The sequence below is a fragment of the Neoarius graeffei genome, chromosome 23 (genome assembly GCF_027579695.1).
Source record: "Neoarius graeffei isolate fNeoGra1 chromosome 23, fNeoGra1.pri, whole genome shotgun sequence".
NCBI classification, from domain to species: Eukaryota; Metazoa; Chordata; class Actinopteri; order Siluriformes; family Ariidae; genus Neoarius; species Neoarius graeffei.
This window is the reverse complement of record NC_083591.1, coordinates 56,097,457-56,119,810: the sequence shown is the minus strand read 5'-3', so window position 1 is coordinate 56,119,810 and position 22,354 is coordinate 56,097,457. Positions and strand designations below refer to the sequence as shown.

At 37.6% G+C, this 22,354-nt stretch overlaps 2 protein-coding genes across 2 annotated transcripts in view; one reads left to right on the top strand and one right to left on the bottom strand.

The window, feature by feature from the left end:
* Positions 1 to 18,073, bottom strand: part of LOC132871330 (collagen alpha-4(IV) chain-like) — a 43,029-nt gene extending 24,956 nt beyond the window's left edge. Inside the window, exons 1-7 of the mRNA XM_060905441.1 lie at positions 17,997 to 18,073; positions 15,188 to 15,230; positions 12,773 to 12,844; positions 6,815 to 6,949; positions 4,593 to 4,637; positions 4,305 to 4,421; positions 4,134 to 4,190 (exon numbers count right to left, since the gene is read on the bottom strand). Coding sequence (XP_060761424.1) covers positions 4,134 to 4,190; positions 4,305 to 4,421; positions 4,593 to 4,637; positions 6,815 to 6,949; positions 12,773 to 12,844; positions 15,188 to 15,230; positions 17,997 to 18,073 — 546 coding nt within the window. The remainder of the gene's footprint in view (positions 1 to 4,133; positions 4,191 to 4,304; positions 4,422 to 4,592; positions 4,638 to 6,814; positions 6,950 to 12,772; positions 12,845 to 15,187; positions 15,231 to 17,996) is intronic.
* Positions 18,074 to 18,108: 35 nt separating this feature from the next.
* The window catches only part of LOC132871329 (collagen alpha-5(IV) chain-like), a 52,306-nt gene continuing 48,060 nt past the window's right edge, over positions 18,109 to 22,354 (top strand). Inside the window, exon 1 of the mRNA XM_060905440.1 lies at positions 18,109 to 18,244. Coding sequence (XP_060761423.1) covers positions 18,109 to 18,244 — 136 coding nt within the window. The remainder of the gene's footprint in view (positions 18,245 to 22,354) is intronic.

Below are 22,354 nucleotides of genomic sequence, written 5' to 3'. Positions count from 1 at the left end.
AGTAGAAAGGAACTGAGGCTGAGAAATTTATTATTATTATTATTATTATCAAAAATAGTTAAGAGTCAATGCTTGAAATGTATCTGCAATTATAGAAAACGGGGCATGTCGGGGAACCCCCCACCCACCCACCCAGTTCTGCTCAGAAAAAGCTGAAAAACTTACATCATCTCCTTTTGGACCTGGAAGTGACTTGCCCTGTAAACAGAGACAGACTTCAGTATTACTCTTTATCCATATTATCTGTAATATACAGTCCACATATCCTGTATGTACAGAATGTACACCACACTGCCGCTGACTTCTGGATAAGTCAGAAGGTGTTGATTAATTTCCCAGTAGTGCAGCTCATATATTAATGCTCTCATTCTAATACAATATCTTTTCTATAGTGACAACTTATTCGATCAACAGAAATGGGTTAAAAATGCTGAGAAACAGTCAGAGATAAAGCTATCGCTTTTCTTTTAATATTATCAACTTTAAGAGACAGAATAAAAACAGGCTGGTGAGGGAATGACTGTTTATAGCTGCTAGAACACAAGTGATAACATTATTTATTCTAGCCACATTCACTGGATATGAGCAACAATGTGCTCTGATTGGCTACTCTACTACTAGGATATCAGCTCATATACCGTACCATGAGTAGAGAAAAACGAAATGGCGGAGCGTGCTACTGAACCAACCGAGGACAAAATAAAACCTCTACTTGAAAACAAAACCCCCAAAATACAAAAAAAGCAATAAAATACAGAATGAAAGTATTTGATGCTAAGAACGTATCTTTTTTTAATTTTCAAGAATTATTATTATTATTATCATCATCGCATTTTTCACAAATTGCTCCTGTCATTTCGCCGGTTTGTTTACATTCTAAGCGGAAATGATTTTGTTGGATGTTTTGTATAAAGTTTTTATTTATCGAATTTGCAAAAAATAAAAATAAAAATGCTCTGTTTCTCAAAATCCAGTGAATGTGGAGAGAATAAAACAGTTATTCCACTCAATCTAGTCGTACATGGATTATAGACAACTCGGTGCTACGCGCCTCATCGGCTATCAGCTCATGTACGACTCGATTTTGAGGAATAACTGTGAAATGTAACTATGGATGAATAAAAAGCATAATATGCTGTTCTTTAATTAATAAAGAAATTGGCAAAGAGAAATAAAATACTTCAGGATGTGCTGTTATTGGAAAATAATCCATTTCCTGTGTGTGTGTGTGTGTGTGTGTGTGTGTGTGTGTGGTTGTTTGCTGGATGCTTCAACAGTATGATGTTTACAGGGTAAAGTATGTAAATACACGTGTGTATGTTTATATGCAGACGTACCGGTCGTCCTTGTATCCCTACGGGACCCTAATGAAGAAGAGCAGAAAGAATGTCACTGCCAAAGATCCAAAAGGAAAAGTTTGGCAAAAAATGAAATAAAATAAAATAAAATAAAATAAAATAAATCACTAAACTACATTTCCACAACTTGCTCTAACGCCAAATGAAATCAATCAATCGAGACGGTTCCGGTGTCACTTGGCACTCGAGCTGCAGTAACATTTCGCCACACTCATATAAAGTTTGCCCCAAAAGTTCCGGCACATGTTAATAAATGCTGCGAATGTGTGTGATTGTTAACTACATCAACCTTGTGGCTCCTGCACCCGGTTAAAGGAGCAAACTTCAAACACTTAGCATAAGGTGGACATTTTTTAACCCTTTAATGCAGAAATTATTTAGAAACATACCCAGATTCTTTATATTTTAATGACTTAAATTGCATTTCAGTTTAGTTTACAACAAAAAGTCAGGGTTAAAAAGGGTTTCCTTGAGTCAAAAAATTTTTTTTTCTTAAAAAGCTAAAGCATTTAGCCATAGAGTACAAAAAAATGGTGGGAAAATAATGATATATTTGAATTGATCTTTTTGTGTGTGTAGAAAGAAGAAAGATACCACAGACTTGCCGGATTATTGTAAAAACTGCCATAAGTCTGGACACCAATCATCTCATCTCATCTCATTATCTGTAGCCGCTTTATCCTGTTCTACAGGGTCGCAGGCAAGCTGGAGCCTATCCCAGCTGACTACGGGCGAAAGGCGGGGTTCACCCTGGACAAGTCGCCAGGTCATCACAGGGCTGACACATAGACACAGACAACCATTCACACTCACATTCACACCTACGCTCAATTTAGAGTCACCAGTTAACCTAACCTGCATGTCTTTGGACTGTGGGGGAAACCGGAGCACCCGGAGGAAACCCACGCGGACACGGGGAGAACATGCAAACTCCGCACAGAAAGGCCCTCGCCGGCCACGGGGCTCGAACCCGGACCTTCTTGCTGTGAGGCGACAGCGCTAACCACTACACCACCGTGCTGCCCGAAAACAATCATGAAAGGGTTAAATCTAACAGTATAGGAAATTTGAATTTGATTATTCTTACTCTTAAGCCTTGTGGACCGTATGAGCCTGGAGTTCCTGGTGCACCAAGGATGCCGGGTAATCCCTTGAAAAAAAGAAATGCAAAATTAAAAAAAAAAAATAATAATTAAAAAACCCTAACTGTCCACTTTATTAGGAACACCCCTACATCCACCTGTTGTTTTATTTGATGCAGTTCTCTAATCAGCCGATCCCTTGAAAATCATGCAGATACAAATCAAGAGCTTCGGTTAATGTTCACAATGTTCAAACATCAGAACGGGAAAAATTGTGATCTCACAGTGAAGTGTGACTTTCTTTCTTTCACTGTGGTATGGGTGTTGGTTTGAGCCAGATATTTTTGGTTTGAGTATTTCAGAAACTGCTGATCTCCTGGGGTTTTCACACACAACAGTCTCTAGAGTTTACACAGACCGAGTGGTGCAAAAAACAAAAAACACTCAGTGAGTGAGTGAATGAGTGACTGTTCTGTGGGTGGAAACAAACACCCTGTTGATAAGAGAGGTCAGAGGAAAATGGACAGATTTGAGGTGGTTCGAGCTGCTTTTTTGCCAGGAAGGATATAGTAACTCATATAATAACTCTTTACAACCGTGGTGAGCAGAAAAGCATCTCAGCATGCAACAGAAAACAGAAGAACACACTGGGTTCCACTCCTGCAGCCAAGAACAGGGATCTTAGAATCAACAACAAGTTCCAATTAAAGTGGCCGGTGAGTGTATATCGTAAAGTGACAGAATAATGAAATGTCCACATTCACTGGATATGAGCAATCGCACACTCTTATTGGCTACTCTGCTACTTGGATATCAGCTCATATTCCATGAGTAAAGAAAACAAAATGGCGGCGCGTGTTACTGAACCAACTGAGGACAAAATAAAACCTCTACTTGAAAACAAAACCCCCCAAAATAAAAAAAGCAACAAAATATGGAATGAAAGTATTTGATGGTAAGAACCTTTTTCCAGAATTATTATTATTATTATTATTATTATTGCATTTTTCACAAATTGGTCCTGTCATTTCACTGGTTTGTTTACATTCTAAGTGGAAATGATTTTGTCGGATGTTTTGTATAAAGTTTTTATTGATCAAATTTGACAAAAAACCAATAAAAATGCTCTGTTTCTCAAAATCCAGTGACTGTGGATAGAATAAAACAGTTATTCCACGAAATCTCGTCGTACATGGATTATAGACTACTCGGTGCTACGTGTCTCATGGAGTAACTGTTAATTATATATCTATATATTGTAATGCATGTCTTTGTAATTCTTAAACTATATTACACATGAATTTTAAAAAAATATAATGATGAAGTAACCACCCTAAGACAGGATAAAAATCAACTTACAGGAACTCCAGGAAGGCCAGGTGGACCTGGAGATCCTTGCTGGAAAGTTAGCAATGATAAATATTAGCCACAGTTAATTGATACACACTATATTGAGCCATATTTATCATATGACTCTGAATAAAAAAGGTATCTCAGTGAAACTCAGAGAGATTCCAGTCCAAATTAGCCATAATACCGTTCTAGGTTGACTAGCAACAGTGATGGATTTACAACGGAAATTATCAAATGAGGAATCCAACGCATTTTACTTCCACAGCGTGATGTATTTTCAAAGGAAACTGGATATTTGGGCAGAGTGGAGTTGATGTAAATTTGCTTGAAGTAAACAAACCTGATATATATTGATGAAGCTCGGCTCCCCCTTCACACCTTTCTGTCCTTTAGGTCCCTGAAAGCAGAACAGGCACAGTTTTAAATATATGTCATGAGTTTTAAATTAAATATTTAATTACGTATTAATTGTTCCTATATAGTAAAGAAATTACGAAAATAAAAGACTTACATGTCGTCCAGGTATTCCATCCAACCCATGTGTCCCAGGGACACCTTTTCCCCCTGGAGACCCTTTAGCGCCACATGATCCTGGTGGACCTGGAAGACCTCCATCACCAACATGGCCCTGATATGCACAAAAAACACAGGATGCTGAGCATGAGGCTCTAAAATAAGTCATGAGGTTATCCTTTATACCACAAACACCAGAAGGAGCCAATTAGCCAAACACGGATATGGTTCTAATGATGTTTAATTCCATTTCATGAGTATAGTTAAGTACTTTTTGAGTACTTACATCCACACCATTTGCTCCAGGAAAGCCTGGGAGACCAGTCATCCCCTTGTTTAAAAAAAAAAAAAAGTTAAAGCAGCCATATGTAACTTTTAATTCCCTTTGCTGTTTGCTTTGCAATGAAACTATTGACAAGCCTCAGCTGACCACACTTTGCATTTTGAATTGGATTTTGTGCAAAAGGAGAGATGAGGGAGATGAGCGGCTGTGCTTTGGTTGGAGACAGGGCTTATTTCTGGGCCAGAAAAACCTCAAAAGAGAAGCCAAAAACTTATACACTTATTAAATCCATTACAGGGCAATACTGTGAAGCACAATTTTCTATGGTAGCTTATTAATAATAAAATGAATTATTATTATTACACATCTAGAAACATTTAAACCTTACAAACTGCCCCTTTAATTCAGCATCACACATTCATTCCAATCATTTGTTCCATCATCATGATTTTAAAGAAAATGGCATTATCGAATAAGCTCATGCACTGTAAAAAAAAATTAGTCAAGCCAACTTAAAAATGTAACGCAACCTGCTGCCAAAGGATTTTGAGTAAACTCAACTCCGGGCCAAATAGTTGTGCTGACTTGCTCTTTTAAGTCGACACAGATGAGTATTTTATGTTGACCTTACTTTATTTAGCAAGTTCAGTGCATTCAAGGGCGGCACGGTGGTGTAGTGGTTAGCGCTGTCGCCTCACGGCAAGAAGGTCCGGGTTTGAGCCCCGTGGCCGGCGAGGGCCTTTCTGTGTGGAGTTTGCATGTTCTCCCCGTGTCCGCGTGGGTTTCCTCCGGGTGCTCCGGTTTCCCCCACAGTCCAAAGACATGCAGGTTAGGTTAACTGGTGACTCTAAATTGAGCGTAGGTGTGAATGTGAGTGTGAATGGTTGTCTGTGTCTATGTGTCAGCCCTGTGATGACCTGGCGACTTGTCCAGGGTGTACCCCGCCTTTCACCCGTAGTCAGCTGGGATAGGCTCCAGCTTGCCTGCGACCCTGTAGAACAGGATAAAGCGGCTAGAGATAATGAGAATGGGATGAGTGCATTCAAATTGTGATGTTGAAATAAATTGAAATAATCATTCCAATTAACTTGGAAAAGCAAGGTGGCACAAAAAACATTAAGTTATCCTAAATTATTCTTTTTTTTTGGGGCCTTTTCCAGATAGGACAGTGTAGAGACAGGAAATGAGCAGGAGAGACACAGAGAGGGATTGGGAAATGACCTTAGGTCAGAATCAAACCCAGGTCCCTGGATTTATGGTATGGCACCTGAGCCACGACACCCTGAAATGTTCTTTTAAGTTCACATAGAAGAGTATTTTATGTTGAGTTGACTTGACTTGCCTTTAGAAGTTCAGTCCAACAAATTGTTTAGTTGAAATAAATTGAAATAATAATGGCAATTAACTTAGAAGAGCAAGTTGGCACATCATGGTTCTAAGTTGAGTTTACTCAAAATCCTTTGGCAGCAGGTTGTGTTACATTTTTAAGTTGGCTTGACTATTTTTTTTTTACAGTGATTTAGTGTGCATTACATTTTTTAGTTAACACAAACCTCTCAACACTTAAGTTCTACTTCACTTTGCCTATTATTACACAAACAGAAACAAATACCGACATACAAGGAGGGAATTCCCTGGCCTCTGTTGAGGAAAGCTTAGTCTATACTCCTATACAACGTCTCGTGTCAGTTTCCACGGACTTCTCACTCCACCCGACCGTTGAAACTTTCGAACTTGTGAAGTGCGCATGCGCAGTGGCATCGGTTAAGGGGCGTCAATCAGCACTTGAATATATAAGTTCACTTAACTTAACCTCCTAAGGCCCAAGTTGTTTTTTTTACATGCATTTTTTATTTCTCTTTGCTATTTGGGCTTATTAGAACCTGGTTAGAATAAAAACTAAGCATCATATTTTGATAAGATGTACTTTTAGAGAAAAAGTATGTCCACATATGTGGATTCTTGTTCCGAATTTCCATAAAGTGCTGTCCACGCATGTGACCACTAAGCCCTAGGAGGTTAATTTTCCAAGTCCTATGAACTTGTGGTGAAGGAAAGGCGTCTCAACTATTTTTTTTTAGTTACTTGAACAATTAGAAGGGAAATTTGTTAATTCAACTTAGAATCCTTTTTTCACTCAACAATTTTGCAAGTTACATTTTTTACAGTGTGTGTTTTAAAGTATAGATGTTTGTTTTATCCTAACAGTTGTCTTTTGGTCTCACCCTGTCCCCTGGAGGTCCATCAGGCCCTGCTTCCCCCTCCTCCCCTCGTCTGCCCTTCTCACCTTGTGGTCCCGGTGGGCCGTGTGGGCCATACTCACCCTGAATCCCCTGTTCACCCAGTTGCCCTGGTGCCCCCTGTACAGATCAGAGGGCAAATCAGTGTTCTTATATCTTACCTCGAGCCAGACTCAGGAGCGATGATCTAGGAACAGACTCCAGTCTGGTCACTTAACATTTTTGCTCTACTAGTCCATTTTATGTATTGCAGATTAGTATAGCACATCTATACTACTACTGCTAGTAGTACTTTTACTCATACTACTATATACTGTTAATACTAGTTCTACTATTACTACTGTACTACAATTACTACTACTAATATTGCCATTACTATTACTACTACTCCTACTACTAGTACTGTTATGACTAGTATTACAGCAGTAGCAGTAGTTGCACCATTACTACTATTAATACTAGTGCTCCTAATGCTAGTACTACTGCTGCAACTTCTGCTGTTGCTGCCACATGTAATTTTTCCACTACTACTACTGCTATTACTAGTACTACAATCACACATACTATTACTACTCCTACTCTGACTTATTTACTAGTACCATGACTATTACTACAAATACTACTGTAGTAATGCTACCATGATTACTACTACAACGACAGAAAATTACAAATACTAGCACTACTATTATTATCATTAATAGCAGTTAATAGTGCTACTATTAATATACATTAATATAATACATTAATAGTGCTACTAATAATAGTATTACTATTAAAACTACAACAAGTACTATTACTACTGATGCTACTGCTTCTATTACTGGCACAATTACTACTACTACCACCCCCTTACTTACTATTACAATGACATTACTACTGCTACTAGTACTACTACCATGATTGCTACTACTGTGACAAAACCTACAAATATGAGTATTATCGCTGCTGCTGTTATATTTTCACTACTAGTAGTGTTACTACTACTGTTACTAATAATAATATTACTTCTATTATAACTACTACCACTAATATTACTTCTAACATTGCTGCTACTACTACTACTATGATTTTTAACATTACTACTACGATTACTTCTAACATTATGACTATTATTACTACTAATATTACTTCAAACATTAGTACTCCTACTAGCACTGTCGCCTCACAGCAAGAAGGTTCTGGGTTCGAGCCCCATGGCCAGCGAGGGCCTTTCTGTGCGGAGTTTGCATGTTCTCCCCGTGTCTGTGTGGGTTTCCTCCGGGTGCTCCAGTTTCCCCCACAGTCCAAAGACATGCAGTTAGGTTAACATGCTTTGGGCTGAAGTGCCCTTGAGCAAGGTACCTAACCCCTGACTGCTCCCCAGGCACTGTAGTATGGCTGCCCACTGCTCTGGGTGTGCATGCGTGTGTTCACTGCTTCAGATGGGTTAAATGCAGAAGATTAATCTCACTGTGCCTCAGTGTGCATGTGATAAATAAAGAGTTCTTCTTCTGCTTCTTCTTCTTCTTCTTCTTCTTCTACTACTACTACTATTACTATTACTTCAAACATTATTATGACTACTACTACCTTTAACACTACTACTACTATTACTTCAAACATTACTATGACTACTACCACTATTACTAATATTACTTCTAACATTACTACTGGGCGGCACGGTGGTGTAGTGGTTAGCACTGTCGCCTCACAGCAAGAAGGTTCTGGGTTTGAGCCCCGTGGCCGGCGAGGGCCTTTCTGTGCAGAGTTTGCATGTTCTCCCCGTGTCCGCGTGGGTTTCCTCCGGGTGCTCCGGTTTCCCCCACAGTCCAAAGACATGCAGGTTAGGTTAACTGGTGACTCTAAATTGAGCGTAGGTGTGAATGTGAGTGTGAATGGTTGTCTGTGTCTATGTGTCAGCCCTGTGATGACCTGGCGACTTGTCCAGGGTGAACCCCGCCTTTCGCCCGTAGTCAGCTGGGATAGGCTCCAGCTTGCCTGCGACCCTGTAGAACAGGATAAAGCGGCTACAGATAATGAGATGAGATTACTACTGCTACTACCACTACGACTATTACTTCGAATACTACCATCACTTCTAGCATTTCTACTACTGCTGCTGCTACTGCTACTACTTCTAACACCACTACGACTACTACTACTCATAATAATAAAATTACTTCTAACATTACTACTACTATCACTTCTAACATTTCTACTACTGCTGCTGCTACTGCTTCTAACACTACTACTACTACTACTACTATTACTTCTAACATTACTACTACTACTTCGAATACTACTACTACAGATACTACTATCACTTCTAATATTACTACTACTGCTACTACTATTACTATCACTTCTAACATTACTACTACTGCTACTACTACTACTACTACTACTACTATCACTTCTAACATTACTACTACTGCTACTACTATCACTTCTAACATTACGACTACTACTACTACTACTACTACTACTGCTATCACTTCTAACATTACTACTGCTGCTACTACTATCACTTCTAACATTACTACTACTGCTACTACTACTACTACTACCACTACTACTACTATCACTTCTAACATTACTACTACTGCTACTACTACTACTACTACTATCACTTCGAACATTACTACTACTGCTACTACTATCACTTCTAACATTACGACTACTACTACTACTACTACTACTACTGCTATCACTTCTAACATTACTACTGCTGCTACTATACTATCACTTCTAACATTACTACTACTGCTACTACTACTACTACTACTATCACTTCTAACATTACTACTACTGCTACTACTATCACTTCTAACATTACGACTACTACTACTACTACTACTACTACTGCTATCACTTCTAACATTACTACTGCTGCTACTACTATCACTTCTAACATTACTACTACTGCTACTACTACTACTACTACCACTACTACTACTATCACTTCTACAATTACTACTACTGCTACTACTACTACTACTACTATCACTTCGAACATTACTACTACTGCTACTACTATCACTTCTAACATTACGACTACTACTACTACTACTACTACTACTGCTATCACTTCTAACATTACTACTGCTGCTACTATACTATCACTTCTAACATTACTACTACTGCTACTACTACTACTACTACTATCACTTCTAACATTACTACTACTGCTACTACTATCACTTCTAACATTACGACTACTACTACTACTACTACTACTATCACTTCTAACATTACTACTGCTGCTACTACTATCACTTCTAACATTGCTACTACTACTACTGCCACTACTACTTCTAACATTAGTACTACTATTACTTCTAACATTACCCCCACACTACCACCACCACTACTACTACTATTACTACTACTACTACTACGGATACTACTATCACTTCTAATATTACTACTACTGCTACTACTATTACTTCTAACATTACTACTACTACTACTACTACTACTACCATTACTTCGAATACTACTACTACAGATACTACTATCACTTCTAATATTACTACTACTGCTACTGCTTCGAATACTACTACTACTACTACTATTACTATCACTTCTAACATTACTACTACAGATACTACTATCACTTCTAACATTGCTACTGCTGCCAGCACTACTTCTAACATTACTACTACTATTACTTCTAACATTACCCCCACCCCCCCCACCACCACCACCACCACCACCACTGCTACTATCACTTCTAATATTACTACTACTGCTACTACTATTACTTCTAACATTACTACTGCTGCTACTACTATCACTTCTAACATTGCTACTACTACTAATGTTAGTAGTAGTATACTGCCACTACTACTTCTAACATTAGTACTACTATTACTTCTAACATTACCCCCACACTACCACCACCACTACTACTACTATCACTTCTAATATTACTGCTACTGCTACTGCTATCACTTCTAACATTACTACTACTACTACTACTACTACTACAGACACTACTATCACTTCTAATATTACTACTACTGCTACTGCTACTACTATCACTTCTAATATTATTACTACTGCTACTACTATTACTTCTAAAATTACTAATACTACTACTACTACTACTACTACTACTATTATTACTTCAAATACTACTACTACAGATACTACTATCACTTCTAATATTAATATTACTGCTACTGCTTCGAATACTACTACTACTACTACTACTACTACTACTACTACTACTACTATCACTTCTAACATTACTACTACAGATACTACTATCACTTCTAACATTGCTACTGCTGCTGCTACTACTTCCAACATTACTACTACTATTACTTCTAACATTACCCCCACCACCACCACCACCACCACTACTACTATCACTTCTAATATTACTACTACTGCTACTGCTACTACTATTACTTCGAATACTACTACTACTACTTCTATCACTTCTAACATTACTACTACTACTACTACTACTACTACTGCCGCTACTACTTCTAACATTAGTACTACTATTACTTCTAACATTACCCCCACCACCAGTACTACTACTATCACTTCTAATATTACTACTACTGCTACTGCTACTACTATTACTTCTAACATTACTACTACTACTACAGATACTACCACTTCTAATATTACTACTACTGCTACTGCTACTACTATTACTTCTAACATTACTACTACTACTACTACTACTACTACTACAGATACTACCACTTCTAATATTACTACTACTGCTACTGCTACTACTATCACTTCTAATATTATTACTACTGCTACTACTATTACTTCTAACATTACTACTACTACTGCTGCTACTACTACTACTACTACTACTACTACCACTTCGAATACTACTACTGCAGATACTACCATCACTTCTAATATTACTACTACTGCTACTACTATTACTTCTAACATTACTACTACTACTACTACTACTACTACTACTACTATCACTTCTAACATTACTACTACAGATACTACTATCACTTCTAACATTGCTACTACTGCTGCTACTACTTCTAACATTACTACTACTATTACTTCTAACATTACCCCCACCACCATCACCACTACTACTATCACTTCTAACATTACTACTACTGCTACTGCTACTACTATTACTTCTAACACTACTACTACTACTACTACTACTACTACTACTACTACTACTATCACTTCTAACATTGCTACTACTACTACTGCTGCTACTACTTCTAACATTATTGCTACTATTACTTCTAACATTACCCCCACCACCACCACCACTACTACTACTACTATCACTTCTAACATTACTACTACTGCTACTACTATCACTTCAAATACTATTACTACTACTACTAGTACTAGTACTACTACTACTACTACTTATAACATTACTACTACTACTACTACTACTACTACTACTACTACTACTACTATTACTTCTAACATTACCACCACCACCACTACTACTTGTAACATTACTACTACTACTACTACTACTACTACTACTACTACTACTATTACTTCTAACATTACCACCACCACCACTTCTAACATTACTACTATTACTTTTAACATTACTTCTACTACTGCTGCTGCTGCTGCTTTTAGAATTATTACTAGTATTCCTTCTAACATTAGTACTACTACTAAGAGGCTTTTCTAGGCCTCTTTGCTTTCTTTTCAGTGGCTTGCACTATTTTTTCCAAACATTTTTTAAAGATTACTGTTATTTATCACAGTAAAACCTACTGGTTTTGAACTGTATGAAGTTAAATACGACTGAAGTTGTGGAATTACAGACATGTAACAATGTGCTATAATTATAGCTAATTCTATATTAACTACATTGTAACTACTCTTTATTTACACATTATTAACATTGTGGTTACGCTGTTTCTTAAACTGTAATAAGGGCGCTGTAAGATAGAATGAAAAAGAAGATTTATATCTGAAGACAGTTCATACCCGGGCACCTTTGGCAGGTTGGCATGTGCACGTAGAGCAGTTCCTGCCATTACATGGCTCCAACACTTTACCCTGAACAAAAATACAGGAAGTGAGGTGAGAAACACAAAACACACGACACAACTCACACGACACAACTTAATCATTTTCATGTCACTAAATTGAATCATTTTTCAGCACAGAAATGACAATGTACTATTATTAGCAGTGGCTCTGGTGTAGTCGGTAAATTCTATCTTTCTAAGTTGAACCGTGTTTTAGCCTTTCCCCTGGTTCTAAAAGCACTAAAGATGGTGGGAAAGTGACAAATGGCCTTCCAGCTGTGGTGGGAATATCTCAGTGAGATAACAAGCGCAGCCTCACTGCCAGTCCTGATTCATTCCTGAGTCTGTTTTTTTTTATAAACATGAGTAGCATTTTCAACATTGTTGAACAGATATTTGAAATTTTGTTCTGAGAACGGTGAAACCCACACAGCTGCTGACAAGACCAAAATGCTTTCACTTTTCATATCATGCACTCAGGGGTCAAGGCAGGCACAGCACACATGTTTTATTAATAAATAATTCAAATAAACAAATGCAAGGGACTCTAATGAGTTTTCTTGACAGGAAATGAAAAAAGTGCATGCTTGAATTATGATATTAATAAACTGAGATTCTGGTTATTTTTCAGGAGAAATCAGAGGCACTGTGTAAATATCTTTTTCTCTATGTGTACAGGTGTTTCTTCATGGTGATGTCAGCTGCCTGTATTTTCTCAGAATGTACACTCAAGTCAAAGTGCACTACCACAAACTTACCATCTTTTTCTCAGCTCACAGCCGTGACGTTATTGGAAACCTGATGAGATCTTCTGCTGTTGCAGGTCATACTCGATGAGCTGTGCATGCTGAGATGCTTTTCTGTTCACCACGGTTGTAAAGAGTGGTTATTTGCTTTACCTGTCAGCTCGAACCAGTCTCTGATGAGTCAAGGAGTTTCCGCCCGGAGAACTGCCACTCACTGCCACTCGCTTGTTTTTTTCCCCCTCACTATTCTGTGTAAACTCACAATAGAGACTGTGATGCGTAAAGGAGATCAGCAGGTTCTGAAACACTCACACCAGTCAAGATCTGACACCAACAACCATGTCACTGAAATCACTGAGGTTTCTTTTTTCTCCTATTCAGATGCTTGATGTGAATATTAAAGCTAGACTGCTTTTCAATTTCATAAAACCGGTGAAATTTAGTTCCGTCTGAAATGTGGTGATTGTGATATATGTTTATTTCTGTAATATCTCAAAATATCAGGCCATTCTGTGGCTGGGAAGTTATTTAATTTGAGGGGATTAAAGCAAATAATGTGCATGAAATCGCTCGCTTGGCGCAGTCAAGCAGACAGAGGAAGTCCGTGTGCGCATGCGCAGGTTTACCTTCTTCTTCTTCTTTTGGGTTTTACGGCAGCTGGCATCCACAGTGTTGCATTACTGCCATCTACAGGTTTCCCTTTGAGCGTGCACTGACAGTTCCATCATTCTGTCGCTAAACGAACAGCTGATCACACCGAGGTGCTCGCTGAGCGCCCATATTTATTAGTTTGGTCCTGCGTTTCCTTTCCTTCGTATATAACATAACGTCTTTTCTTCTCGCTTTCCATTACTGTAGTCGCTCTTTCACATTTCATTCGTACACTCACGTCCTCCATTTTTCTCTCCTGTTTTAAATTTGTATCCCACAATGCCTTGCGTGAACGGGGAAAGCCCACCACGTGATGCATGATGTAGTATCTTGAATTGGGTCATGGTGAAGCAGGAAAAAATAGCGGAGAATTTAGGGCCACGTGGAGATAAATTCATTAATTGTTTTATTTAAAAAAAACTAATAAAATTGGAAGTCTGTGATTTTGAATTCAGTAGCTTTCAGTCCACTAAACAAAAATAATTGGGTGTTGGGAAAATTCTTTTTATGACCTACACTTGAAAAATCTGAAAGGCGGTCTAGCTTTAACATAAAGTAGTTTCTAACCTTTTTTTTTCAATTCACTTACATGTACTATATTTCTGAGGGTGTAGATTTTAGAAATTTAGATTTTCTATTTATTATTTACAATAACGTCATTAAAACAAAAATACTAACATATAGTACATTCAAAACCTGACAAGAACCCTATGATGACTCAAATAACTACTCTGTACAAACATGGTGAGCAGAAAACCATCTCAGAACGTACAACTCATTGAAGCTTGAGGTGCATGACCTACAAGAGCAGGAGACCATATTGGCTCACTTCCTCTCAGTGAAGAACAGGAGTCTGAAGTTTTATTTTAAAAAGAAAATTTTAAATGCATGAACAAGCCAATGTATGGGTGGTGTTCCCATAAAAGTGCACAGTGACCTTCAGAGGTTATAATTATACACTCATTATCACTTACTGCATCAGTGTGCCGTTCAGTAAGATGCACCAGTACGATCCACCTGCAGCAGCAAATAAAACACTCGTTTATTTCCTTTTCCCTTTCTGCTGTTTAACACAAGCTCAGTCCGATGCATGTTTGGATGAAATCTATCCATGTAGCCACACTTCCACTTCCATCTTGTAGACCTTAAAGGAAAAATCCACCCTCAATGATTTGGGTATTAATCTTTACAACTATTGTGAGATCTTTGAATTTAACTTTGGATGTCCAAGATTTAACTTGTAATGAAATTCTGAATTTATTTTCTGTACATTAAACATCTTTCATGGACACCTTTGATTTTCACTTTAGTTCCCAGTTTCCTTCATTATCCACAGTGCCACTCGAGATACAGATAGTGATGCAGTGGGATTCCATTTCAACTGGGAAGTCGGGATTTGCATGTTGGACAGTTCGAAATAACCTCACCAACCCTGACCTCAAAATCCAAGATGGCTGTTTAGCAGATCAACAGTAAATATTTCATTGATTAGCACTGATTTCATTGATTGATTTGATAAATTTGGGAACTTTTTGTTTGTGAATGTGTCAATATAATAAAAAGAAAATCACACACTGGCTTGAAGATTTGAAGTTTTTCTTCTTGTGTTGAAAAACTCGCATTTTTCATATGAAATACATCACGGATCTGAGTGACATATTTAAATACAACCCCGATTCCAAAAAAGTTGGGACAAAGTACAAATTGTAAATAAAAACGGAATGCAATAATTTACAAATCTCAAAAACTGATATTGTATTCACAATAGAACATAGACAACATATCAAATGTCGAAAGTGAGACATTTTGAAATTTCATGCCAAATATTGGCTCATTTGAAATTTCATGACAGCAACACATCTCAAAAAAGTTGGGACAGGGGCAATAAGAGGCTGGAAAAGTTAAAGGTACAAAAAAGGAACAGCTGGAGGACCAAATTGCAACTCAGTAGGTCAATTGGCAATAGATCATTAACATGACTGGGTATAAAAAGAGCATCTTGGAGTGGCAGCGGCTCTCAGAAGTAAAGACGGGAAGAGGATCACCAATCCCCCTAATTCTGCGCCGACAAATAGTGGAGCAATATCAGAAAGGAGTTCAACAGTGTAAAATTGCAAAGAGTTTGAACATATCATCATCTACAGTGCATAATATCATCAAAAGATTCAGAGAATCTGGAAGAATCTCTGTGCGTAAGGGTCAAGGCCGGAAAACCATACTGGGTGCCCGTGATCTTCGGGCCCTTAGACGGCACTGCATCACATACAGGCATGCTTCTGTATTGGAAATCACAAAATGGGCTTGGGAATATTTCCAGAGAACATTATCTGTGAACACAATTCACCTTGCCATCCGCCGTTGCCAGCTAAAACTCTATAGTTCAAAGAAGAAGCCGCATCTAAACACGATCCAGAAACGCAGACGTCTTCTCTGGGCCAAGGCTCATTTAAAATGGACTGTGGCAAAGTGGAAAACTGTTCTGTGGTCAGACGAATCAAAATTTGAAGTTCTTTATGGAAATCAGGGACGCCGTGTCATTCGGACTAAAGAGGAGAAGGACGACCCAAGTTGTTATCAGCACTCAGTTCAGAAGCCTGCATCTCTGATGGTATGGGGTTGCATTAGTGCATGTGGCATGGGCAGCTTGCACATCTGGAAAGACACCATCAATGCTGAAAGGTATATCCAGGTTCTAGAGCAACATATGCTCCCATCCAGATGACGTCTCTTTCAGAGAAGAATTCTGCACATTCTCGAAGGCCAATGCTATAGCTTACCAAAGACTCGGTGCTATTAGCACGGCAGTCCAGTTATCTTCCAACTGGTGTAGCATTGAGTAGTAGCATTAGTGAAGGCCAACACTATCTTACCCACAACTTGGTGCTGTTAGCGCAGCAGTCCAGTTACCTTCCAGCCAGTGTAGCATTCATCAAAAGTGTTAGCAAAGGCCAACACTAATGCAGTCAAGCCAGTGCTACCAAGAGCCAGTGGCACAGGCTAAAGACTGAGAAACTAAGATTTCCATCTCCAGACTCTTCTTCCATGCTGCACACTCACCACAGTATTTTTCACTCAGACTTAAGTATTCACTTCCCTGTGTAATTTACTGAGTTACTTTTAAAATCAACATCAACAGCTACACACAACGGAGCGACCTGGCAGCCAAAATTCTCCCAAAATCTTCCATATTTAACGAAGCAAACTTGGTGGCCATGTTTGTTTACAAATTGTCACAGTCACTCATTAGCATGCAAGTTTTACATCTCCGACGTGTAACGTCATGTTGCCTTGACAACCATGCAATATCGTAAACCATATTCAACACTCATTCTCCATCGAACAGAGTGACGTAATACATGTAGGATAAGCGATATTCTAACAATATTGCATGCTATGAAACCAAATGAATGAAACCCACTAGAAGAGAATAGAACACGTTTTTATTCCATCGAAAAAGTGTCCTGTATGGATAATAATTCCTGATACTTCACTCTGATGACGTCACTCCCAGTGTTTTCCCACTGACATTTTGTTTGCGCATTGTCAAAATGGCAAACCGGTTCAAAATTAACTTTGATTAACTTGCATGTGTGGATGTGTCCAGATAATATAAAGAACATTACACGGTGGGGCGAAAATATGAAGTTTATCTTCTTGTGTTGAAAATATTTTCACTTGTTCGCGTAACTCACTCGAAGATAAAGTTTATATCTTTGCATAACCGTGTAATATCTTCTATATATAATGCATTATTATAAACTGGCATTGCTAACAATGGCTAACCTCAGTTTTCCAACTTGTTGTGCAGCCAACTTGATTATAAAGTTATTCCCAGCACCAACTTCTGAAGTAAATTCCATCATTTAGCCATCATCTCTACCCAAGAGAAAGAGTGATGCAGCAGCGCTTTAGTATTTTAGATTGTCCAGCTGTCTTGCCTCCTCATCTGGACACGCTTCTCAAACAGATCAGCTTCCAGGCCTTCAACGTTGATGCTAATACCACAGTCAACGCCCTCGCCATCACGACAGGTCACTAACTAGTCAAACAGAGTCTGCATTGCATTGCATTCTGGGAGTCCAGCGTTTGCGTCAATGTCTGCACGGATTTCTCATTAATATGATGTTGAAAAGTGTAAAGTAGGAAAAGATGCTCTCACTCGTTTGTTTTTAGGTTCTAACAGCAACACCTGAGTGTTATCCCAGCGCTAGGAACATTTGGGCGACACACAACACCAACCACCAACCAACATTATCATTACAATCACGATATCAACATCTTTGATGTGTTTTATCATGGATTTTTTTCTTTTAAAGACTGTTTGCCTGTATAGAACCTTATTTCCTGACACTTGCTTCATTTCAGTACTCAGTTTTATGCTACTTATATGTTGTTGTTTAAAAAAAAAATATATATATATATATATACTTAAGAAATCATAAATGAGCGTGTCACTTACCAGATAACGAGAAGATGCCTTGTGGTCCTGCAGATTAGCAGCCTCATTGCTTTGGCTTAAAAGATCAGAGTCCTTTTACTCTTGATGCTGCTTTAAGTTTCCAGCTTCTGCTCAGATCGGACATGAATTTGAACAACAGGCTTAATGTTTAATCAAGGGTTTAATTATTACTGCAAAAAGCCACTGAATATCATTCAGTGATTTATAACACAACTTTTTGTCTTGTCGAGTCTCCTTTCAAGGTCAGCTGACAATTTTTTCTTTTTATTTAAATTTCGTGTTCAAGAAAAATCTTCCCTTATATACCTTTACATACCTCTGTGTTTTGTTTCTCCCTCCTGAGGTCCTGCTTATCATCTAATCAAGCCACACACGAGCCAGTAATCATCACAAGTGCTGAAATTCCTCTCTTGTTGATCCGACATGGCTCTGGTCACTCAGTAATGTGGGCCTGTTTATGAAGAGTGGGTTGTCCCAGTCCCAAAGCACTTTTATTATCTGCAGCAGCCTCAAATCTGTGCTGCCAGTATCTCCAGCTAAAAGGAGATCTAAAAGTGATCTATAAGAGAAACTAATGATGTATATTTTTTAAAATAAAAGCAATAAAAATACTGTGAAGGATGAGAGCAACAGGGACGCTGCTGATCCTCCTCCTTGGCTGGATTGCGTTCTGGCATGGAAAGGCAGAAGGGGTAAGGTTGGGAAGTTATTAATCATTCTGGCTCATCTATTAATCATAAATGAAATGATTTGTCATTGATTTATTCCTTTTAACCTTAAACATCATGTGAACAATTCAGAATTGGAATAATATTATGGGACTGGGGTTGAAAATGAATGCTATGTTGGTTTTTATGTATCTAAAATCACTATTACAATTGCCATAATTTTAGAAAAGGCTCATATGTTTGTTGCAAGTTGATTCTAAATTGTGATTGTATTTGAAGCAATATGAATCAATGTATACATTTCTCAATCCAACACAATACACAATATTTTTTGTGTTTAACTGATTATCAGAACAAAATAGTCCTTATTATATGCCTTCACTTGTTGATTAATCTTTTATTAATCAACATACTCTGCATTTTTATTGGGGGGTGCCAAAACTTTAGAAACGGTTTGTTGGAGGGAAAACTAAATGGACAGATGTCCTTGCTTATTGTTGAAAAATGTTCAAGGATGTGGCATTGGTGTTCGGGAACATGGTTATCTTGTGGTGGTCATGAAAACAGTTTTTGTACAAATTCATCTGAATTTGTTTTCATTTCAGCGATTCAGAATAAATTATATTGTCCCTGGGTCAACAAGTCAGGAGATTATGTTAAATTTTATAAACATGTACCAAAACTGATCATAGGACACCAAGACTAGGATTTATTTGTCTTTTTTTTCCAGTTTGATTGCATCATTAGCTAAGCTATCCTCTTCCCTAAATGCAGCACTGCATAAATGCACAAAATTTTATTTTGCACAATTTTATATTGATTCATCTTAATTTTTTAAATTGTACAGTATTGACAGAGAGAACTCTGAACTCTAATGTGTATATAGATAGATAGATAGATAGATAGATAGATAGATAGATAGATAGATAGATAGATAGAGAGATAGATATTTCATAGTTATTCCATGAAATCGAGGTGTACGTGAGCTGACAGCCGACGAGGCGCGTAGCACTGAGTTGTCTATAATCCGTGCACGACTAGATTGAGTGGAATAACTGCTTTATTCTCTCCACATTCACTGGATTTTGAGAAACAGAGCATTTTTATTTTTTGCAAATTCGATAAATAAAAACTTTATACAAAATGTCCAACAAAATAATTTCCGCTTAGAATGTGAACAAACCGGCGAAATGACAGGAACAATTTGTGAAAAATGTGATAATATTAATAATAATAATACTTGAATTAAAAAAAGATATGTTCTTACCATCAAATACTTTCATTCCATATTTTGTTGCTTTTTTTGTATTTTTGGGGGGGTTTGTTTTTGAGTAGAGTTTTTAATTTTGTTCTCGGTTGGTTCAGTAACACGCTCCACCATTTTGTTTTTCTCTACTCACGGTATATGAGCTGATAACCTAGTAGTAGACTAGCCAATCAGAGCGCGCGATTACTCATATCCGGTGAATGTAGATAGAATGATTCTGTTTATATCCCTGCTCCTGGTCCTCCTGTCACTTTGCACCTTTAGACTTTACATATTTATTTTCATTTCTTCATTCCTTCATTCATCTTCTTTTCAATACTGCCACTTTTGTACAGTTTTTATATGCATTCAGCTCAATTTTTCTTTTTCGTATTAATGCACATTCACCTGTACAAAGCACGTACACAGAGATATATATTTTATCATTACATTTTTATCTTTATATTGTATAGTCGGCTTGTTCTGGAATTTTTATTTTCAATCTACTTTATTTTGTACAGCGTTGTTTTTTTTTTTTTTTTGCATGTCTGATAACTTGCTGCTATAACATAGCAATTTCCCAGCTTGGGATCAATAAAGTAAATCTATCTATCTATCTATCTATCTATCTATCTATCTATCTATCTATCTATCTATCTATCTATCTATCTATCTATCTATCTATCTATCTATCCAGCTAACTAGTTACTGACTTAATTAATGATACCTCTCCAACTATTTGACTATCAGCTATTATTCTCTCCACATTCACTGGATACACGCTCTGATTGGCTACTCTCATCAGATACTAGGATATCAGCTCATATACCGTGAGTAGAGAAAAACAAAATGTCGGAGCGTGTTACTGAACCAACCAAGGATGAAATAAAAACTCTACTTGAAAACAAAACCACAAAAAAATGCAAAAAAGGAACAAAATATGGAATAAAAGTATTTGATGGTAAGAACGTATCTTTTTAATTTTTTTCAAGAATTATTATTATTACATTTTTCACAAATTGCTCCTGTCATTTCGTCGGTTTGTTTACATTCTAAGCAGAAATGATTTTGTCAGACATTTTGTATAAAGTTTTTATTTCTTGAATTTGCAAAAAATAAAAATAAAAATGCTCTGTTTCTCAAAATCCAGTGAATGTGGATAGAATAAAACAGTTATTCCACTCAATCTAGTCATACATGGATTCTAGCCAACTTGGTGCTACGCGCCTCGTGGAATAACTGTTAAATACGTGATTGTTTCTATAGTAACATCTCATTCATAGATACCTGTACAGCGGATGCTCTATGTGACATAATAGTAATAATAAATGGATAAAAAAAAAAACTGTTGACATTTCATTCATTAATTTGTTCTGAGTAAGCACATTATCACGGTCAGGGTTGTTGTGGATCCGGAGTCTATCCCAGGAATGCTGGGGCGTGAAGAGGGAATTTATCCTGGATACACAAACACATTCACACACTCGTTCACACCATGTTCTTTTTTTTGTGGTATGTGGACACGAGGAGCACAGGAACTCGTCATAGATAGCAACCAGGAGTGTAACATTTAAAATCCCAGCGTCTGTATGTAAGGACATGACTTTTTAGGGGTCTCCTGAGATCTCCTGAGGTTAAGATAAACTCCAGATCATATTACAGTGGAGGAGGAGTTTCATTTATTCCGTGCTTTTCTGTAAAGCTGAGAGAGACGAGTGTTTCTGCACAATCGTGAATATTTTTAGACATTTCTTAGCATGTGTATAGT